General features: G+C 42.5%; 1 protein-coding gene across 1 annotated transcript in view; it reads right to left on the bottom strand.

The window, feature by feature from the left end:
* The window catches only part of LOC143290840 (neuroglian-like), a 99,317-nt gene that overhangs the window by 8,680 nt on the left and 68,915 nt on the right, over positions 1 to 21,722 (bottom strand). Inside the window, exons 2-9 of the mRNA XM_076600380.1 lie at positions 15,486 to 15,836; positions 8,410 to 8,518; positions 6,932 to 7,131; positions 5,471 to 5,662; positions 4,181 to 4,315; positions 3,759 to 3,867; positions 1,822 to 2,021; positions 305 to 457 (exon numbers count right to left, since the gene is read on the bottom strand). Coding sequence (XP_076456495.1) covers positions 305 to 457; positions 1,822 to 2,021; positions 3,759 to 3,867; positions 4,181 to 4,315; positions 5,471 to 5,662; positions 6,932 to 7,131; positions 8,410 to 8,518; positions 15,486 to 15,597 — 1,210 coding nt within the window. The 5' untranslated portion in view covers positions 15,598 to 15,836. The remainder of the gene's footprint in view (positions 1 to 304; positions 458 to 1,821; positions 2,022 to 3,758; positions 3,868 to 4,180; positions 4,316 to 5,470; positions 5,663 to 6,931; positions 7,132 to 8,409; positions 8,519 to 15,485; positions 15,837 to 21,722) is intronic.

Below are 21,722 nucleotides of genomic sequence, written 5' to 3'. Positions count from 1 at the left end.
GACCCAAGCTCTAAGCCCTTTACAGAGTCATTTGTATAACATCCTGTCTACCTGGGCTGAGCTAAAGCTACCTTGCAGTCCTCATCATTTGTCTCCTGTGTCATGCAGACTTCATTCACACACACACACACACACACTCACACAACACACGCACGCAATGCACATTATACAATGTCTACTGAGTGGAACACAGAGAGAGAAAACCACCAAACAAGTCGCTCCACAGGAAGCCAACACAGCACAGAGCAAAGCCAACACACAGCACAGAAGATTGACTACCGAGTCAGGGAACCGAACCACTGACCATAACTGATGTCCAGCCGCTGGCCATTCTTGTACCAGCGCGGTGTGTTGGGTGCGTTTTCTCCGGCGGCTGACCGGGTGTCACAGTTGAAGACGGCGTTCTGGCCCTGAATCTTTGTCGTCGACTGAAGACGCTCCAGCCAGATAGGGGCAGCTGTGGACATCAACACCGGGTCAAGACTCCTCGACACTCATTTTGCTTATTCATTCATTTCTACAGAAATCTTGCTACAGCGCATGTTCTTGAAGCTCTATGTGCTTTACAACAGCGCTAAAAGCCTTCATTCAAACATTCCCACACAAACATACACATATAGTATGAAACACAGGTATGAAAGAACAATCAAAAGAGATCATGTCATTGAGTAAATCAAGTACTATATAGCATACAAAAAAGATAAAACTAGAAATAATAACAACAACAACACACACACACTCACACACAAGCATACATCCACAAATGCACACATACATATATATATACACACATGCACCCTTCCTCATAACAAACACACACACACATACCAATGCCCAAATTGCACACATTTTGTCAGCTTTGGAGAGAATTCAGCAAGCACACAGGGAAATCTGAACATAAACATCACCCAACAGTCTTCTCCACTCTGTCAAGGCCCTGACCAATGCAGTGGGCTTATGCGCAAATAAGCAATATATATATAGAGAGAGATTTAGATATGTATTAAAGAAAAAGCTTTTTCTTCTTCTCAAAGCAGATGTGGTGTAGCATTTGATTATGAATCAGTCTGCAACCTTTGTCACCTCCATGAAAATCAAACTATCCACACCTGAATTCCACAGGAAACAAATGTTGCGCATATGCACATATACATATGCACACACACACACACACAAAGTTACTACGGGATGCAACAGCAAGACCACCGCAGCCATTTCTGTCATCCCCAGAAGCTCTCTCTATCCCAGTCTGAAGGAAATGCAGGCAACAACAACATTAACAGAAGCAATAAGCACAACAACACTAAGAACTATACACCATTTCAACACTGACAGCAACAATAAGAAGAAGAGGAGTGGTACTGTCAGTGATGTATCTCACACACACACACACACACACACACACACACACACACACACACACACACACACTCCATATAAAGCCATACACCCCCTCACCGTACACACACCAACGTCCATATCCACACACCACCACACAACAACGCTCGCATACACTCAATGCGCACACACCCCCATTCCCACACACAGACCCACTCATACCAACACCCCCACACACAACCCACCTGCACCCTCCCACAAACCACACACACACACAACCCCCCACACCACCCCACAAACCACACACACACACAACCCCCCGCACCCGCATCCCCACCCCCCCCCTGCCACCTCCACACACACTAACACCCACAAACAATGCATTCACCCACACTTCCCGACACAACTCATACCACCATCCCCCACACACAATGCACACACTGACAAGCAACACAACCCCCCCTTCTGCCCCCATACACCTACATGTAACATTGAGCGTCATGGTGCCGGAGGCAGTGCCCATAGAGTTGGTCCCTACACATGAATACTGCCCATCGTCCGACTCGGTCAGAGCGTTGATTTTCAAGATGCGTCCCTCCCTCTCCAGTTCGTAGCGGCCCCCAGTGGTGATCTCCTCACCATCATCAAACCAACTGATGGTGGGCACGCTTCCATCCGTAGTACTGAAACGAGGAGGCAGGTGGTTAACTCTCTCCGTACGGTGGAATGTGTGAACATTCCTACATAAAATGTATTTGGATTCGGACGACAAAATGGAATAGCATTTTCCAAAAAATAAAAATCCATCACGCACTGTACACGTGATTTTGTGATTGGCCAAGCAGAGTGGGCTATTCTGGGTCACTCCACAATCGAATGGTATGATTGGCCAGCCTGCCATGTGTGGCCTGTCTCGCACACACGCTGACAAAGTCACTGACTGGCCGCCTGCTTGCATGGCAGCCTGTTAGCTAATGGCGTCTGAAGTGGGTTCTTCTCAAAATGTTGCAGAGTGAACAAGGCAGCAACAGCAACATTTTAGGGCAATGTAAATGATGTCCTCTGGCAAAATTTTGTAACTGAAATCCACTCTTATGCAACTGTCAGGCATCTGTCTAGCACATGTAGCGACGTGCTCTCCCTGGGGAGAGCAGCCTGAATTTCACACAGAGAAATCTGTTGTGATAAAAAATAAAAATAAAACTGCACGCAGGAAAAAATGCAAAAAAATGGGTGGCGCTGTAGTGTAGCGACGCACTCTCCCTGGGGAGAGCAGCCCGAATTTCACACAGAAATACAAAATACAAACAAAAATGTGGAGTAGAGAATATGCATTTCTCTGGACACAGCGAAGCTTCCTTGAGAAAAGAAACAAACTGAAAGGAGGAGGCCACAGTCTAACAACCCTCACTGTTCCTGACCCAAAAATCTCACTATCCCTCGTCACAACACCCAATTTTAACATTCAAGTGGAGAGGTGGTCTAGTGGTTATGGTCCCCCAAATAGAAAACAAGTGTCCACAGGTTTGAACCCCTTACACGAATAGTGATTCTTACTCCCCCCTCCTCCACTAGGCAAAGATTGGTGGTCTGGGTGTTAGTCTTTCAGATGAGATGAGGCACTAAGTTCCTGTGTGGATCATGCACTCATCACCTGCTAAAGAACCCACAGCAACAACAGGGTTGTTCCTGGCAAAATTCTGTAGAAAAATCCTAGTTCAATAGTAAAACAAGTACAACTTGCAGACAGTTAAAAAAAAAAAGAAAAAAAAAGAAAAAGGGTGGTGGTTCAACACTGTGGTTCTCTCTGGGCAGCCTGAATGTTGCACAGAGAAATCTGTTCTAACAAAAACATTTCACAATAGTCAATCGGATGAGATGATCAACCGAAGTCCCATATGCAGCATGCACTTAGCGCATGTAAAAGAACCCATGGCAACAGAAGGGTTATCCCAGGCAAAATTCTGTAGAAAAAACCACTTCAATAAGAAAAACAAATAAAACTGCACGCAGGAAAAAATACAAAGAAATGGGTGGCGCTGTCAGTATAGCGATGCGCTCTCCCTGGGGAGAGCAGCCCGAATTTCACACAGAGAAGTCTGCTGTGACAAAAAAGAGAAATACAAATACAAATGAAAGACGACCAAGACAACAAAATTAATATGAATAACTCTGGGTAAAATGATAGTGAATGGAAATATGTCAACAGGACTCTGAAAGATTACTTTCACTGTCAGCAATATGCCCACATCTGTTCTCTCAATCATGTGAATGTTGTTCATGCCAAAATAATACATGTGTGAACGGGATTCTGGAGGATTTTTTTTTTTTTTTTTTCATTGTCAGCAATATGTCTACATCTCTGTAATTCACGCCAAAAATAATACACACAGCCAGTCACTCCCCAAACTGGTACTTACTATCCACTGAAAAAGCACTCCAGCTGGCCAACATGGTTTCTCTCGAAGGTCAAGGCCGCAGCACCAGCCATGCCTGTCGAGAACTCCAAAATTGGTGCCCTCTCCTGAACTGTCAACAGCACAAAACCAAAACATACAAAATAATAAGTGTATTTAGCATTGTACTACTCGGCATCCCTTAATCTTGAGGGACCATGGAGTTGTGCTCTCGGTGATGTGTCTGGAGCATTAACATCGATTATCATGAAAATGCTGATACAACGTTGCATCATGAACCAGACTTGAATATCAGATTATCTTACTTATAAAACAACATCAGTGTATTCCAAGTATGACTATACTGATACATTCACCACAGGTGAATTCAAGAATCGACAAATGAAAAACAGGAGAATGAAGAAGAAGAAGAAAAGAGGGCATACCAGTAGCTGCGGTTACGACCAGGTTCTTTTTACTGCCAACACGGATGTTCCCCTCAACAGCATTGGACAGGGCGCAGGCATAGAACGCACTGGTCAGCTGGTCCTCAAGTGTCAGGTAGGTGAATCGCAGAGTGCCTGTAACACACACACACACACACAACACACACACACACACAGCCATGTATCTTCCCCTAATGCAACATCACATTGGCAGTTAATATAGCAGATAAAATGTACATGTGTTTACAACAGGGTAGAATGCACTAAAATGTATGACATACTGATTAAATGAAACTGGATCTTCAATCAACAGATTGTAAGAAAACTATATCTTCAGTTTGCTGATTATTAAAGAAAAAAACTAGATCTACAAATAGTTCGATGTTCTGATTATTTGAAAACAGGATTTCAGTCTACTGATCATTCGAAAACTATATCTTCAGGTAAACGATCATTTAAAAACTAGACCTTCAATGTACTGTTTATTTGAAAACTGGATCTTCAGTCTGATTATTTGAAAACTGGATTTTTGATCTACTGATTTAAAACAAAACCAAAAAAAAGAACAACAAAAAAACAAAAACGAAACAAACAAAAAACAACTGCATCTTCAATCTACTGATTATTTTTTTTTTTTAACTGGATTTTCAGTGAACCCTCCTAAAGTCACAAACAACCCCCTCCCCCTCCCCCCCCCCCAAAAAAAGAGAAATAAATACATATCTCTCTCTCTCTCTCTCTCTATATATATATATATATATATAGATAGATAGATATACATTGTGGAGTGATGGCCTAGAGGTAACGCATCCACCTGGGAAGAGAAAGAATCCGAGCGCGCTGGTTCCAATCACAGCTCAGTTGCCGATGTTTTCTCACCCTCCACTAGACCTTGAGTGGTGGTCTGGATGCTTATTCATTCAGATGAGACGATAAACCGAAGTCCAAGGTGTAGCATGCACTTAGCGCACGTAAAAGAACCCACGGCAACAAAAGGGTTGTCCGTGGCAAAATTCTCTAGAAAAATCCACTTGGATAGGAAAAACAAATAAAACTGCATGCAGGAAAACATTTTTTTTTAAAATGGGTGGCGCTGTAGTGTAGTGACACGCTCTCCCTGGGACAGCAGCCAAAATTTCACACAGAGAATTCTGTTGTGATAAAAAGAAATACAAATACATATATACACATCTACAGTGCTCATAATTCTATGGGTCAAGCTGAGCAGTGCAAGAGTCAAAACTGAACAGCCCCCTTCAGACTTGAGGTCCACCGACGTTCAGTACACACCTTGACTGTCAATGAATCGGCGTGCGTCATAGGCCAGTTCGCTCTGACTGCTGTCTGCGGTGACAGAGTACCACTTGAAGGCCGTGGGCCCGAAGGACACGGGCAGGCTGGAGTCACACTCAAGGAAGGCGTAGCTGCCCTGGGTTCCAGTCTTGGTACTGATCACATTGCTGACATCCCAGTTCTCAACGCCTGTAAGAGGATGGGGTGGGAAAAAAAGGAGGTGTGGGGAACTGGGATAAAAGGTGCAGGCCAACATGTGCTGTGCTGTGTGTGGTGTTGTGCTGTGCCTGTGTGCTCATGTACATGCACGCACACACACACACACACGCACACATACCCACACATACGCATGCACGCACACACATGACCCCCCAACCCCCACACACAATACCCACTGGGCTGAGACATCGATCTTCTTGCAACTAAAATCAGTCTCAGCTTCACAAATGACAATTCTTCTGTAACCAAATACAACCTCTGCCAAAACAAACAAGCAAATAAAAATAAAAAAGATGAAAACTACTCTCGTTTCATTTTTTTTAAAACTCATTCCCATTTCTGTTCATCATGTTTGAAACTGAAGGCAGCATTCATTCAAACTCACATCAACCCCTGAAAACTGAATATTGCTGTCTACTTGGCAGGGTAAAAATGTTCATGCACATAAGCCCCCTCATATACGTATGCGAGTGAACGCTGGAGTTACAGCCCACAAACACAGAAGACATCTTGTCTTAAGACTTGGGGTCATTCTGTATTCTTCTTCTGCGTTCACTCGTATGCACACGAGTGGGCTTTTACGTGTATGACCGTTTTTACCCCGCCATATAGGCAGCCATACTCCGCTTTCCGGGGTGTGCATGCTGGGTATGTTCTTGTTTCCATAACCCACCAAACACTGACATGGATTACAGGATCTTTAACGTGCATATTTGATCTTCTGCTTGCATATACACACGAAGGGGGTTCAGGCACTAGCAGGTCTGCACATATGTTGACCTGGGAGATCGTAGAAATCTCTACCCTTTACCCACCAGGCGCCGTCACTGTGATTCGAACCCGGGACCCTCAGATTGACAGTCACGATTTAACCACTCGGCTATTCTGCCTGTCGGTCATTCTGTCAAATCTCAGGGTTGGCTGTCAGAGGGATTTTTAAATGGAGAAGAAAAAAGAAAGTCATGGAATTTTTGTGACAGCTCACTTAATCCCCAGTGAGCAAGGAACAATTCCAGCCAACATCGTGTGTGCATACTATTTCATGAATATTGTAAGTACTTGGTAATTCTAGCACAGCAGAAGTCTCATTCACATTATTCTGTGCATTGAATGCTTGGATTGCATTTCTCGATTCAATAAGTATTTACACTGCAAGGCTCATGGCTGACAGACAGACACACCATCTCATCACCATCACTGATCCTACTTTTCTAGCAAAGCAAAACTTGGAACACTCACGCCCCACTCGGATCTCTGTCTTGGGGGAGATGGCGATGGCGGTCACTCCATTGGAGAAGGTGTTTCTCGCTCGGCAGTTGAAAAACCCTTCTTTATCAGTATCCAGATCTGTGATGGTCAGGGTTCCATTGGCTCCGTCCACAGCAATGTTGGGATTGGTATCGGATACCACCTGAACGCCGTTCCAGTACCACTCGTAACTGTCCATCAAAAAAAGACGATATATATACATATCAAGAAATCAACAATCATATGCAAAATTATTCATGTTGCACATCAGCTTGTTTGTAAGTATGTAAAAAAAAAATAAATAAATAAAAATTTTTTTTTTTTTTTTTTTTTTAAGGGGGGGGGACGACAAAGAAACATTAATTTAATCACCTACAGCCTTGCTACATAAAAACAGCACAACTTCCTAAGTGTAAACTCTACTGTCATTTGGGGACACAGAGGATGATTCACTTTCTCAAGGCACCAAGAGCAGCTCCATAAGGTATGCCTACATTCATCAACCTCTTTCTTTTTCACTAAACAAAAGTGAATTTGATAAACGACAGATACACTACGACACCAAAATAACTAACTGCTGATACTAAGCACTCACATGGGTTGTGACGTCTATAACTAAATGCTGAAGGTAAGCACTCAAATAGGTTGTGACGTCTATAGCTAAATGCTGAAGGTAAGAACTCACATAGGTTGTGATGTCTATAGCTAAATGCTGATGGTAAGCACTCACATGGGTTGTGACGTCTATAACTAAATACTGAAGGTAAGAACTCGCATGGGTTGTGATGTCTATAACTACATGCTGAAGGTAAGAACTCAAATAGGTTGTGACGCCTATAGCTAAATGCTGAAGGTAAGAACTCACATAGGTTGTGATGTCTATAGCTAAATGCTGATGGTAAGCACTCACATGGGTTGTGACGTCTATAACTAAATACTGAAGGTAAGAATGCACATGGGCTTGAACTCGCATGGGTTGTGACGTCTATAGCTAAATACTGAAGGTAAGAACTCGCATGGGTTGTGATGTCTATAACTACATGCTGAAGGTAAGAACTCAAATAGGTTGTGACGCCTATAGCTAAATGCTGAAGGTAAGAATGCACATGGGCTTGAACTTGCATGGGTTGTGACGTCTATAGCTAAATACTGAAGGTAAGAACTCGCATGGGTTGTGATGTCTATAACTACATGCTGAAGGTAAGAACTCAAATAGGTTGTGACGCCTATAGCTAAATGCTGAAGGTAAGAATGCACATGGGCTTGAACTCGCATGGGTTGTGACGTCTATAGCTAAATACTGAAGGTAAGAACTCGCATGGGTTGTGATGTCTATAACTACATGCTGAAGGTAAGAACTCAAATAGGTTGTGACGCCTATAGCTAAATGCTGAAGGTAAGAATGCACATGGGCTTGAACTCGCACGGGTTGTGATGTCTATAACTAAATACTGAAGGTAACAACTCACATGGGTTGCGGCGTCCCAGTGGCTTGGCACTGCAGCTGCACTCGATCCCCTTCTCTGTAGAAGTTCTCTGAGGCCACAGTTGGTTTGGTGATCTTGGGGGGTTCTCGAACTGTTCACAGCACAAAAGTTGCACAGCTCAGTAACGTCCAGTCCAGCAAAGCACAAGTATGCACGCAGTCAGTGTCACAAACCATTGCATTCGTTATCAGTAATAATCACGGATTATCCTATGCTTCTCTCTCAAATGTAAAATGCATTATGTGAGTGTACAAACACACAGAGACAAGCTCATGCACACAATCCACTTCTTCACATGCACTTTGAAACATTTTCTCTAGAATGGTAAACAGGAATTTAAAGATATATATATATATATATATATATATATATATATATATATATATATATATATATATATATATATCTTCCTCTCTCTCCCAGTTGTCGTTGGACCATTTTAAGCTAGTCATTCTAACTCATGACTCGCATTCCTAGCCACAGTTATATTTCTACACACACTGTCAGAAGCTTTACAATCAAGATTGTTTATACACACTACAATTTCTCAGCTGAGCATATTCCATAGGCATCCACACATACTCAACACTAAAAAAGTTAACAGACAAGGTAAATTATGCCAGCAGGAATCACTGCGTATAAACACAATGCTAATCACTTCAATTGTTTTTGCTGCAGCTGCCTTTGAAACAGGTCATGAATCATGCTTATATTATATATATATATATATATATATATATATATATATATACATGTGTGTGTGTGTGTGTGTGTGTGTGTGTGTGTGTGTGTGTGTATTTTACCATTACATCAAAAATGCTTTCTCACAAGCTAAAATCTTTTTTAATTTTTTTTTTAAACACCACCAAAATAAGTCGAAATCATCAAGTCTGACCACTCTGACATCCTCATCTAAAAGAATTCCAAACAAAATGGACGAAAATTCACCTGCTGCATTTGCTTATGACCAGATTGCAATAATACATCTCATACAATGATTTGATATTATAGTAAAGGATTTTTTTTTAAATAAAAAAACATCAAAATACAAATTTTACACACACACACACACACACACACGTGTGCGCGCACACACACAAATCATATTTTATACTAATGTGGCTTTTATGTCTGGGTACTGGTCAAGTGGCTGTCAATTTTCTAATTATGTCGATTAAGCGCGATACAAAATCATTGCTCCAGAACAACAAGCGTCAAGGACTGGTAGTCAAGCGTGTCCAGTTCACTGGAATTATGCACATGCACCGTACAGCCAGCACAATTCACCCAAAGGATGTCTGCACTGCATAGTCTGCTTGAACAAATCCTTGTAAACAAGGGAAGCACATGATTATCTTTTGATCAGCTGAATCCTGAGCAGGATTGTTCCTCTTGTTACACAGTCAGGGATTATTGATTTTAAAAAACAATTTTTCAGAGATGTCTGCACTGTATAGTGTGCTTGAACAAATCCTTGCAGACAATGGTTGCACATAATTATCTTGATCAACGATTCAACCCCATCCTGAGTAGGATTATTGTTCTTGTTACACAGTCAGGGATTATAGTTTCTAAAAACTTTTTTTCTCTTAATGCTTAACTCCTGAAAAACAAATGACAAAGGAGATGATGTCATAGTTTGCGGAAGGGGTGGGGTAGGGGTTGTGGGGAAACGGTGATTATGAACAATGTCCTTGGAAACAAGGCAAGCTCATGTCCTGCTTTATCATATCTTGGTCCTGGTTATTTTTCTTCTTGTTTCAGTCACAGCACAATGCAAGGGATTTCCGTTCGCAAAAAAACAAAACAACAACAAAAAAAACCCCAAAAAAACCCATCAACACAAACACTTAACCATTGACAGACTGGTGAAACAAAGGGCAAATGAGCTGATGTCATGATTTGAAGGGGGGGGTGGGGGAAGAGTGATTGTGAACAAGGTGGATGGGTGGTAAAGACAGGCAGGAAAGTGAATTGGTCCCTTCCCTATCCCAGTGAATGAAATAGAAGATGCGCATACAAAACACACACACACACGTACACCAACAACAACAGCCAATAAATAATGTGGCAGATTTCAGTGCCTAACAATGGATTTTTCCCATCATTACTTTTTTCCCCATGTAAAGGCCGCTTCTTGAAATGGATATCTTTCATTTGAGATGATGTAAATTATCCTTAAATGAATTACCGTATAAGTGACAATGTGGGTTTGTTGTCTGGTTAAATATACATGCCATGTCAAACTGATGCATTCAGGACATCGTACAGTGTACCACTATTTGACAGCAAAATTGGAATGTACTAAAATATTGTTGTGTGCTGAATACTCTGGAAAAAATATACAAATTTAGTACATACTGTGTCAAACTCAAATGCATCACTTTGACATAGGACAGCATATGACACCAATTTATGTACATGAATATGAGTACAGAGATAACATCTGCTATTTCATATATTGCATGAATGATTAATATTAAGTAATCAACACATAGCATATATCTCAAGCGTTGATGCTTTCTCTGTTTGATTAAAGCAATAATGTCAACAACCAATCCACTACAAATAAACGCCAACACCCCACAATGCAAATGCCTAAACAAACAATATTGTAGTATGTATCATCTAAACCACTTCTCATGCACACCTCATTCATTTTTAAAACCTCATGCTTTAAAGCATACCCATCCACCCCAACTCAGCAGCAAAAATTTAACTTCCTGCAAAGCAATACACTCATGCAGTCACATAGTAGCTGCAAATCTAAATGACCATATTTTGCGAATCTGAATGACAATACTTTATATACCCAGATACACATAACCATATGACAAAAAACAAAAACAAGCCACACACACAAAAAAACAAAACAAAAAACCCCACCCAAAACATGCAAATACATACACACACACACACATATCTATGTAAACCAAGCTCCATGTTTACCATCTTTTGTGCGCAACTAAAATACAGCGATGATGTATGAATATCTTCATCATTCAATAATAACAATAATAAATGTTTATTCTGGCACTGATTTTTGTGCAAGAAGGGAGTTCCAGGGGTTGGGAGGGAGAGAGACTGCTACTTTGTACTTTATTCTGTCAGACAGGGAGACGATAACGATATTGCAAGAGGGAAGTTGTTTACTCAGCAAATAAAAAAAAAACTGCAAGAGGGAAGTTAACTGCTCGGTTTTTACTTCATGAGGTCGAGTATGGGTGGCAGTTTTGTACGCACTGAAGGGAGTCAATGGATGAAGCTGACAAACCAGACCACTCTACACACCCTGGTGAGAGAGAATGAGAGAAGCCACAAATTTAGATGTTGCCTCAGAGGACAGGTATTTCCAATCAGAGCTGCACCATAATTGACAGTAAAGGGATTGACAAGTCTGACTGATATACATTTCTGCAAGGGCAGTGCGTTGCCAATGACAACACCAAGGTTCTAGACTGAGCAGGAAAGAGGAATGGATGTGTTGCCATGTTTCACATTCCTCATTTCTGTCTGGTGCACACCAACACACAAACTATTTTTCAGCTTGCTGTTGCATTCACATCAAGTCCTAAAGGTCAGGCAGAAGGTCACCACTCCTTCCTGCTGTCAGGACTCCAAAATGTGGAACAAGAGGAGGGGGATGCGGGCTCCTATCAACTGACCACAAAGAAATCTTTGACAACTGAACCAGGTTTTGCTTGACAGTATATAAATCAGACCTTTATATCATTATATATATTATATATTATTGCCACTTTTCTCATTATCCAAATTAAAAAAAAAAAAAATTAAGTAAAACACAAAAAACACAGAACACACACCACTTTCAAATTGTTCTTTTTTCTCTTCCCTCAGTGTGACACTGATATTTTTTGTGATAACAGGTTTTCATTCAGATCTGTCTGAAGCTGAAAACCATCATCACACAAAAAATGACCCCACAATCAATACACAATGAGAAAGATAAATGTTAGGACAAAAGGCAGCTATTGTTAATTCACATTATCAGAGGCGGGGAAAAAACAACCACCAAAAAAAAAAAAAACACCAAAAAAAACCATATCACACACACACACACACACAACTGACAACAACAACAAAAAATTGAAAAAAATCAACATAAAATCAGGGTTTGAAAAGTGCTGTTGTGAAAAAGAACACAACATCAAACTTCATGTGCACAAATCCATTATTTTAAAATAAAAAGCAAAAAGGAAAGAAGATTAATCACATAAAAAAGGGGGGAAGGGGGGGGGGGGAGGGCAGGGGTGCAGTTGTTAAAAGACAAGACTTTGAAGCCTGGAGACTTACTGGTGCAGTTCCTCAGTTTTCCCTTATGATTTGACAGATCTCTACATATGACTGTACAGTGTTCTCGACAGCACTATTTTTTTTTTTTTTTTTTTTGGTGATGATCTGTCCTGCTCTCTGCTGACAATCGATGTCCACTGACCTATAGATCTTCTTGTGACAATCTGTCCAGTTCTCTGCTGACATTCCAGAATTCTTCTTGTGACAATAATGTCTGCTGACCTATTTTCTTCTGACAATCAATATGACAATGTCTTTGTGTCAAACCTGGGCTGCTCTTCATGGGGAAAGAAGTTGACAAAATCAGGTAACAATTTCTGCTGTTTTTTTTAATGTTTTTTTTGGGGGGAGGGGGGGTTTCAGGGGGGGGGGGGGGGGGGGGTTCTCTCCCAATACCTGCATCTATGCTTATTCTTGAACCATCAAATCTGTGCAATAGCTCTGGGGTCAACTCTCATCTTGCCATGGGCTGTTTTACAATTACATATTCTATGTGTACTGTGCACATCAATTTACTTCTTTCATTCATAAACTAGCACCAAGACTTGTGTTCTGATAAAGGTGCACTGGAGTGAGGTCAAAAGTCTGGGCTGCACGTGACACAAAACACGGATATGGGATCTCAGAACACACGCACACATCAATGAGCGGCTTGTTCACACACCACATTCCACTGCAGTTTCCTTCAATACTTTCTCCCCACATTCAAACTGATTAGTCATGCTTCTTGGCATTGCTTCATCATGTACGGCAGAGGAAGAAAACTTCCGCTGGGCACAAAGAAGGACTGTGTCAAACCAGAGGCGAAGACAAAGTCCTAAAAAAAATAAATAAAAAATTTTTTTTTTTTAAATCTTACTGCAAATCACCTATAAAAAATCTTCCCGCAAATCAACTCTTAAGTGGCACAGGTAACTTGGATGTGACTGTCACACACATTCCTTCACTTTAGGAACTTCTGAAAACTGCACTTGCCCTTCCCCATCACTCCACAACCCCATCCCTCAACTCAAATCTACCCCATAACCCCACTTCCAAACTTTTCAATAGAACTTTTTATCATCGAGGAAAAGATTGGTCAGAATCTTCTGCCCACAAAGTCAAGGCAGCTTGCACAACGGCGAAAACAAGGAGACTGAGAACAAGGAGGGGTGAACATGAACAAGAATGAAGCTTGAAATGAGCAGAAATGAAGGGGTTAGTGTGAACAATAACATGAAATGAACCAAATTCACACTGAACAAGTGGCAGGGCATGCAGTTAACTTCATGGTGGTTAAAAATGAATTAAAAAAAATAAAACAAGGGTGCATGCACAGGACTCCATGCTGTCAGATTCCAGCAAACATAAACTCTATTACCATGGTCACCATAAAAACTAAACTTACCAGTACCTGTTGGACAGGAAAGAGCAAAAGAAATGGGCATAAAATACACTGTAATAATGTTGTACTGTCACAAAAATCACAAACATCAGTTTCAGTTTACATTCTTCATAAAAATTACAACTTAATTACTATTTGTCTGACTGAAATTTTTCTTCTTTAAAAAAAAAAAAAAATCATTTTTGTTAAATGCATTTCTTTCCACCAATACCTTTGGGTCACAAATGTGCATTTATGTTCGTTATTAACAAAGTACAGTTACATACATGAACAAGTTACGCAGTCTATGAACATACACCTTTCCTTTAATTCTTGTGAAAACATTCATCAATTACTGCTAAAAAAAAAAAAAAACTAACAAAGTCCAAGCAAAAACAGAGCAGATATCTTTTCTGACTCCTTTTAATGTTACCAGAAATTACCAATATGTTATTAATAAACTATATCACATTCAATATATACATCAACAATCATACTGGAAATTTAACAAAGAAAAGGGTAGTTCATATAATAATAATGCATGGAGAACTGGAAGCAGGATGTCAGAAAGAATCAAATAACATATCAAATACTTCCAGTTGCATGTTTCCAAAAAGTACATGCATAACTTTGGGAACATGTCGCATCAGCCAATAGAATGAATTAGTAATGTGTGTACTATGCGAGTGTGAGTGTGAGTGTCCGAGTGAGTGAGTGAGTGAGAAAGAAAGAGAGAGAGACAGAGACAGAGAGTTGTATACACGTGCAAACTTAACACAGGCTAAGAACCATTCAACCTGATCTGCACAAGAGCAGTGAACATCAGAACAAGGAATACAGAATCCAGTCATGAAGAAAACAATCAGATAATGAGATACGAGACAGAAGTTGCTGGCATGCAGTAGTCAGTCATGATAATATACAATTGCAGGAGGAAGGGTAGGAGTCTGACAAGAATAGACAGGTAATATTCCAAGTGGTGTGGAATGCCTACAGTTTTGACATTATCCCACAGTGAAGTCATGCAGTTTGAGATTCGCCATGCCTCAAATCTGCTCCCCACCTCCCTCTCTCTCTCTCTCACACACACACACACTAACACACTCTCTCTCATGCTTTCAAAAGAAGTTATCCTCCAAAAACTTGACAGTGGAAAAAAAAAACAAAAAAAACAAAAACATTGTCTGGCCAATCCTCCACCCCATTAAACCTAATATGATCATCATACTGCTCTCTCTCTCTCTTTCTCATTCTTTTTCTCTATGCCCCCCCCCCCCCCAACATTCCTTAGGAGTCTGAAAAGGGACAAATCAATAACAACTACAAGGGAGATGTGGCAGAGCAAGGACAGAGAGAGGAAGGGAAGAAGCAAGGCACTCACTGTCGCCCTGGGCCACGGCAGCAGGGGCCAGCAGCAGAAGAGAGAAGGCCAAGATCACAGACAGCATGGTGGAGGCCACCACCACACTGCCCCCCTCTGTAGCGCAGGCCATGATGGCGGACTGTTTGCGAGCTGTATGGATTAATGCCCCTCCTGTCGTCGTCGTCGTCGATGTCGTCCCTGCAGCCACCACCACACTCCTCTTCTTCCTTTTCCCCTCTGGCCTTTGATCCTCTGGTCTCGTCTGACTCTCGCCCAACTCTCCAAACAAATCACTCTCTGGATTTCTCCGATAACTTCTTCTCCACAAGTCTCCGGCTTTTTCTTCTCTCCTTCTTCAGATTTTTCAGTCTGCAACACAGAAAAAAAGACGGGGTTAAAATACTATAAAAAATTTTTTTTTTAATCAAAACAGACTTGATCTCAACAAAGGGAGAAAGAAGGTACTGATGAGGGCATGGAGACTGGAGTATGGTGTGTGTGTGTGTGTGTGTGTGTGTGTGAAGGAGATGGGAAGGGATAGAGAGGTACAGCACTTATCCACCCAGCAAACAGAACAGAATCACAAAAACAAGCAGCGCACACAATCAATTCAGACATTAAAAACAACTCCACTTTCTGTCAAACACTGAACCAGCACGGGCCCAAGAACGTTGTTCTGGAATCACATGGGGACACTGATTTGAAAGTCATATCGCCATCATTGTAACAGCACCCCCCGCACCCCCTCCCCTCCCTATCTTCCAAATTATCAGCAAAATCAGTGTGCTGCTTTTTGTTAAGATCCTGTATCTTCACTTAAGCCTGTCATCCAAAGTGAATAAATACATATAATGAAACTTAATAAAATTCATGAGCAAAATTAATAACAGGGATGAAGGGACAACAGAAAAGAAGACAACCAAGAAGTAAAAGATGGTGACGAGGAGGGGAGGGAGGGAGAGGGAGAGAGAGAAGAGGGGGGGGGGGGGGGGGGCAGGCAAGTGTCACCACTGACTGTGACAGTGTTAGTGAGACTACTTCAGTACTAGTACAACTACTTGAACTATGCTGTGTTTCAAATTAACTCACCGGAGGGGGGGGGGGGGCGGGGGGGAGAGAGGGGGTGGGGCTGGAGGGGGGCAGGCAAGTGTCACCACTGACCGTGACAGTGTTAGCGAGACTACTACAGTACCAGTACAACTACTTGAACTATGCTGTGTTTCAAATTAACTCACCGCGACCTCTTCCCCCCAAGGGGCTGAACAGGTCATGACCTTTGATCCCAACTAATGTGATGGCAGCCAGTACAAGCTGGCATTTTATACCCGCCCCTCACCCACCTTGCTCACCCGTACCCCCCTTGCCTCCTGCCTCGCTGTGAGGCTGGACGCATTACTGTCACAGCATGCACTGCAGCACACCTTGACGTTTCTGAACCTGTGGTTATCTGTTAGCAGTTTCGGTGTATGATACTGATAACCACGCCGCATCTCCCGCTCCTCCCTCCTCACCCAACCTTGCCATTTACTCCCACCCTGCCCCTTGTCTCTCTTTCTCTCCTATCCGCGAGCACGCACGCACGCGTGCTCGTGTGTGTGTGTGTGTGTGTGTGTGCACGCGCGCAGGTCTAATTCGTCCTCTCTGTTCCTAAGTAAAATGGTCAGTTTTCAACAACAAGTACATTATCCCCAACCCCCAAACCTGACACTAACACTCCCCCTTCACACACACACACACACACACACACACGGGTATCTACATGAAAAAGTGGAAAGCGGGATGTGTCTTTTTATGTGTCTCCCCCTCCCACCCGCGCCCATACACAAACTAACACATAAAGTAAAGGTATCAGAACGAGAAAAAAAAAGGGAAAAGCTGCGTGTGTCTGTCACTGTCAGTCTCTGTCCGTCTCCCCCGTATCAAATTTTCTTTACTTTTGTGTTCGTTCCGCCCTCCCCACCCATTTCCCAGACCTGTCCAAGCCCACCCCAGAGAATCCTACCGAACATGCCTGTACTGCACTGCAGAGCTCTCTGCTCCACTTTCCGGCATCATGCAGATGGCCGGCTGCACGACACCGACACCGCAAGGCAGGAGCTATTTTCAGGAAAATGTCACTTGTTTCTCAGAGGCTCCAGAGCCTTGGGCCACACTCCCCTTAATGAGACAGACAGACACCAGGCAGACAGACGGACTGGGAGGGAGGGGACTTGATGGGGACAGGCAGTCACGGAGCTTTCCAGTGACAGTGAGTGTGAGAACTCTTCGGCTCTTCTCCATGGAAACTGGGTCACTGTCAGCTGATTGAAAGGGGTGGCGGGGGGGAGTTGTCACGTTCTTTGTTGTCTGTGTTTTGTTTTTGTTGTGTTGTTGTTGTTGTTGTTTTGTGTGTGTGTGTGTGTGTGTGTGTGTGTGTGTGTGTGTGTGTGTGTGTGTTGTTGTTGTTGTTGTTGTGTGTGTCTGTGTACATTCGTGTATACATCTACTGCCCCTCTTCCAAACAGAAGTTCAAGTGTACACAACCCTCTTCAGAAATAACCAGATATTATGACCTTTTCATCTGTCAATGGGCATCAATTTCTGAAATAATTTTGGACTCATTCTAACTCTAAGAAGAAAGGGGTGAAAAAAGGGAGAGAAAAATATTTTAAAAGAATGCAATGATCACAAAAATTCACTTCAACTAAGGGGTGCTAGTGAAGGGCACTAGGAATATGGATTCAAGGACAAAGCATAACAGTGCAGCATCCCATGTCATTATTTTCTGGCTTAAAGATCTATAATCTCTTATGATTCCATCAAATTTGTTTGAAACAACAACGTTCAACTGATGTTGCTAAGAGCAAGAGAGATGCAGCCCTTACCTCAGTGAGTGAGCGAAAGGAAACAAAAAGCTTATCTATAACTCATTTCTGTGCAAAAACATCCACCTCCTTTGATTATTACCATTACAACATTAACGCTAGAATCATTTTACAAACAATTTTAAGACTAATATCAAGTGAATTTTGTGTGTGTGTGTGTGTGTGTGTGTGCGCGTGTGTGTGTGTGCGGCGCGCGCGTGTGTCAGAGAGAGACAGAGACAGTCAATCAGAGAAAAAAAGATGTTCCAAAACCTTGCTTCTGCATGAGTCACGTCGTGTAAAGCAGACGACAATGTATGTGTACCCGAAGTTATGCGCATGCGCGGCGCCAGCCGGCAGAGACAGGCGAGTTGATGGCCTTGGTCGACACGGCGACATTCCAAAAATTGTTCCATGCCGACATCTGTTCGAGGTCATGGGGTCATCCTCTGTGGTGACGTGTGCAAGTGCAGATGTTTTTTTGTTTTTGTCTTTTAATGCAGTTTGTACGTGTGCGCGTGCACACAAGCCGTATGAGCGTTAGAAATAAATACCCATTCGTAACAAACTGCTGGTATTCGACCCAAACTCATAACTTCCGCCGGCACAAATGATGCAGATATAACAGCGCCATTCCGAACTAGATCTACACTTCAACCTGAGGGAAAACGGATTTCGAGAACAAAAAAAATCGGTGATGCAAACTGGGGAAAAAATCATTTGTAGCCAGTACAAAAACAAAACAAAAAAAAAAAACGAGAACTAACATCAAACGGGGAGATTGTAGATCGTTTGTTGGCACGTCTATTCAAACTGCAAGCGAGTCCACACAGAGAGAGAAGACGGGTGTGCAGGAAACTTTAAGACAGAAGTGGTGGGAGAGAGCCAGACAGACAAGATACCTCGATTAATATTAAAGAGAAAATACGCGCGTAGCAAACGTGCACGTGCGCTGGTTTTATTCTTCATCACAGTGGCTTTAAAAGCCAGCCGGCAGTCACCTACCCCAGATCACCCAGTTTAACACCAGATGGCGTCAGCTATCTAATCTAGGTCACAGCACCAACGCCTGCCGCTGTTTACCCATTATTGTTGCAGATGTGTTGGTACGTTAGTTGGGAATGCATCATTTGGGCTTGCTTTTTAAAAATATTTCTGTAATAGTCTGCTTGTTCGTCCAATTGGCTTTCGATTTTGCATAAACTCACGCACACACGCGCGCGCGCGCACGCACACACACACACACTCGCCGGGCAGTAAGTTAAGCCTCGTGACCTGAAAAGAAGAGAAGAAAAAAAAAAAAAGTAGGACGCAGCCAGTCACAAAAGACACACCCAACAGAATCTCATCCCCAGTTGTTTCTTCTGCTCTGTGTCAATTCCACAGATCTATATGCATGACCTGGTACTGCTGTATCCATCCTCAGTTTCTACAACACGACCTGTGTCAACATCACAGATCCATTGAGAATTCCATCGATTCCCTGGTACTTGCCGACACGCAATCACGCTTGCGGTCAATAAAATCTTACCGACTAATAGGCCACATTGTCGTCACAAATCCTATCGATTGTTCTTCACAACCTCGCAACTAACATGCCACCAGTTTCCACGCAACCAACCTACTAATTAACAGGTATTATGTTTATACTTTGTGGTCTATCCCCCCCCCCTCCACCCACCCATCCCGGCTCGCTCTCTTCATCACCAAACCATCTGGCAGTGGGGAGGGTGAGAAAATAATCATGTCAACGAAGACGGGGTAAGGTATATTGACTGGATCATGACAAAAACAGATCTATCTGGTGGAGTGTTGGCCTTGTGGTAATAATAATAATAATAATAATAATGGTGCTTATATATCGCTGAATCTTGTGCAGAGACAAATCAAAGCGCTTTCGAACCAGTCATTCATAACTCTAAAACTGGAGAAACTGAAGACCAGGAAGAGAGGCAGGGAAGGGAGGCTCTTTTGGCCGGGTACCGCGTCCGCCCAGGATGCGACAGAATCTGTGGAGTACTGGATCTAATCCTACCACTTGCCAGTATCTTCTCACTGCACTCCGCAAGGCCATGAGTGGTGGTCTGGAGGCAAATCATTCGAATGGGGCGATAAACCGTGGTCATGTGTGTTGCATGCACTTCTTCACCCTAATCCCCTCTCCCATCCTTCAGGCAATCTGATTCAAATAACTTTTCTTTTTTTCTGTGTTTACTGACTGATCGAAACCTGGACATCTTGAATGGCTGACTCCCTGAATATGGAAGATGAAAAGAAAGAAAGAAAGAAAGAAGAGGGAAAAAACCCAAACAAAAGCCAATGATCAAACAAGGCCTCTGCACTGACGCCTGTTATTCATTGACAGACCACGGTGCCAGATACAAGCTGTATATCGATTTCTCTGGCGCAGCACCGCTAATTGTTTCCTGAATAAATACGTGCAGGCATCGCAAGTTGTCCCTCCTCTTTTTTTTTCTTTTTTTTTTCTCTCTCTCTCTCTTCTTTTCTTTTATTTCACTGAATGCAGCCGAACAAAACGTTGTTATCTAGTTCTGCTCTGTGTCATCCGGGGGAGATAAAAATCGTCATTTCGAAACGTGCACAATGGGAAATCCACTTTGCCTCTTTATGCAATTGCTAAAATTCTCCATTCTGTGTGTGTGTGTGTGTGTGTGTGTGTGTGTGTGTGCGCGCGTGCGTTTGTCACAGTGTGTGTGTGTGTGTGTGTGTGTGTGTGTGTGTGTGTGTGTGTGTGTGTGTGTGTGTGTGTGCGCGCACGTTTGTCATAGTGTGTGTGTGTGTGTGTCCAAGTGCTTTCTTTTTCTTATGTACGTGTGTGTACATTTGTGCCAGTTGGAACTCCCCCTGCCTGCCTCTCTCTCTCTCTCTCAAACACACACACACACACACACACTAATAATAATAATAATAATAATAATAACCTAATAAAAATCATTTTGACTTCACACACACACACACACACACACACACAGAGAACCACTTCTCGGTGCAGACTGTATAAACATTATACTGATCAGCACAGACAAAAAACAAAACAACAACAAAAACAACAACCACCACCTAAAAAAATTATTAAAAAAACAAAAACAAAAAAAACACCTCCCTCCCGAAACCACCCACTCATGACATTCCTGTTGACGTCAGAGTGGCCAGGAGACGGCCAACCCCACTCAAGCGATGATGTCATGCATGACTGCAAACTGGAGGTCACGCATGACTTGAGGGGGGAGAGAACAGAAAAACAATGCCCTGGGGGGTGGGAGGGGTTGGGGAGGAAGAAGGTGATAAGGTGGATGAGAAGAGGGAATTGAGAAAGGGAGGAGGGGGTGGGGGATTCGAGACATGCGCTGAAATCTGGTGTGTGTGTGTGTGTGTGTGTGTGTGTGTGTGT

The sequence above is a fragment of the Babylonia areolata genome, chromosome 16, assembly GCF_041734735.1.
Source record: "Babylonia areolata isolate BAREFJ2019XMU chromosome 16, ASM4173473v1, whole genome shotgun sequence".
NCBI classification, from domain to species: Eukaryota; Metazoa; Mollusca; class Gastropoda; order Neogastropoda; family Buccinidae; genus Babylonia; species Babylonia areolata.
Note: the sequence above shows the minus strand (reverse complement) of the source record. Positions and strands in the feature narration are given on the sequence as shown.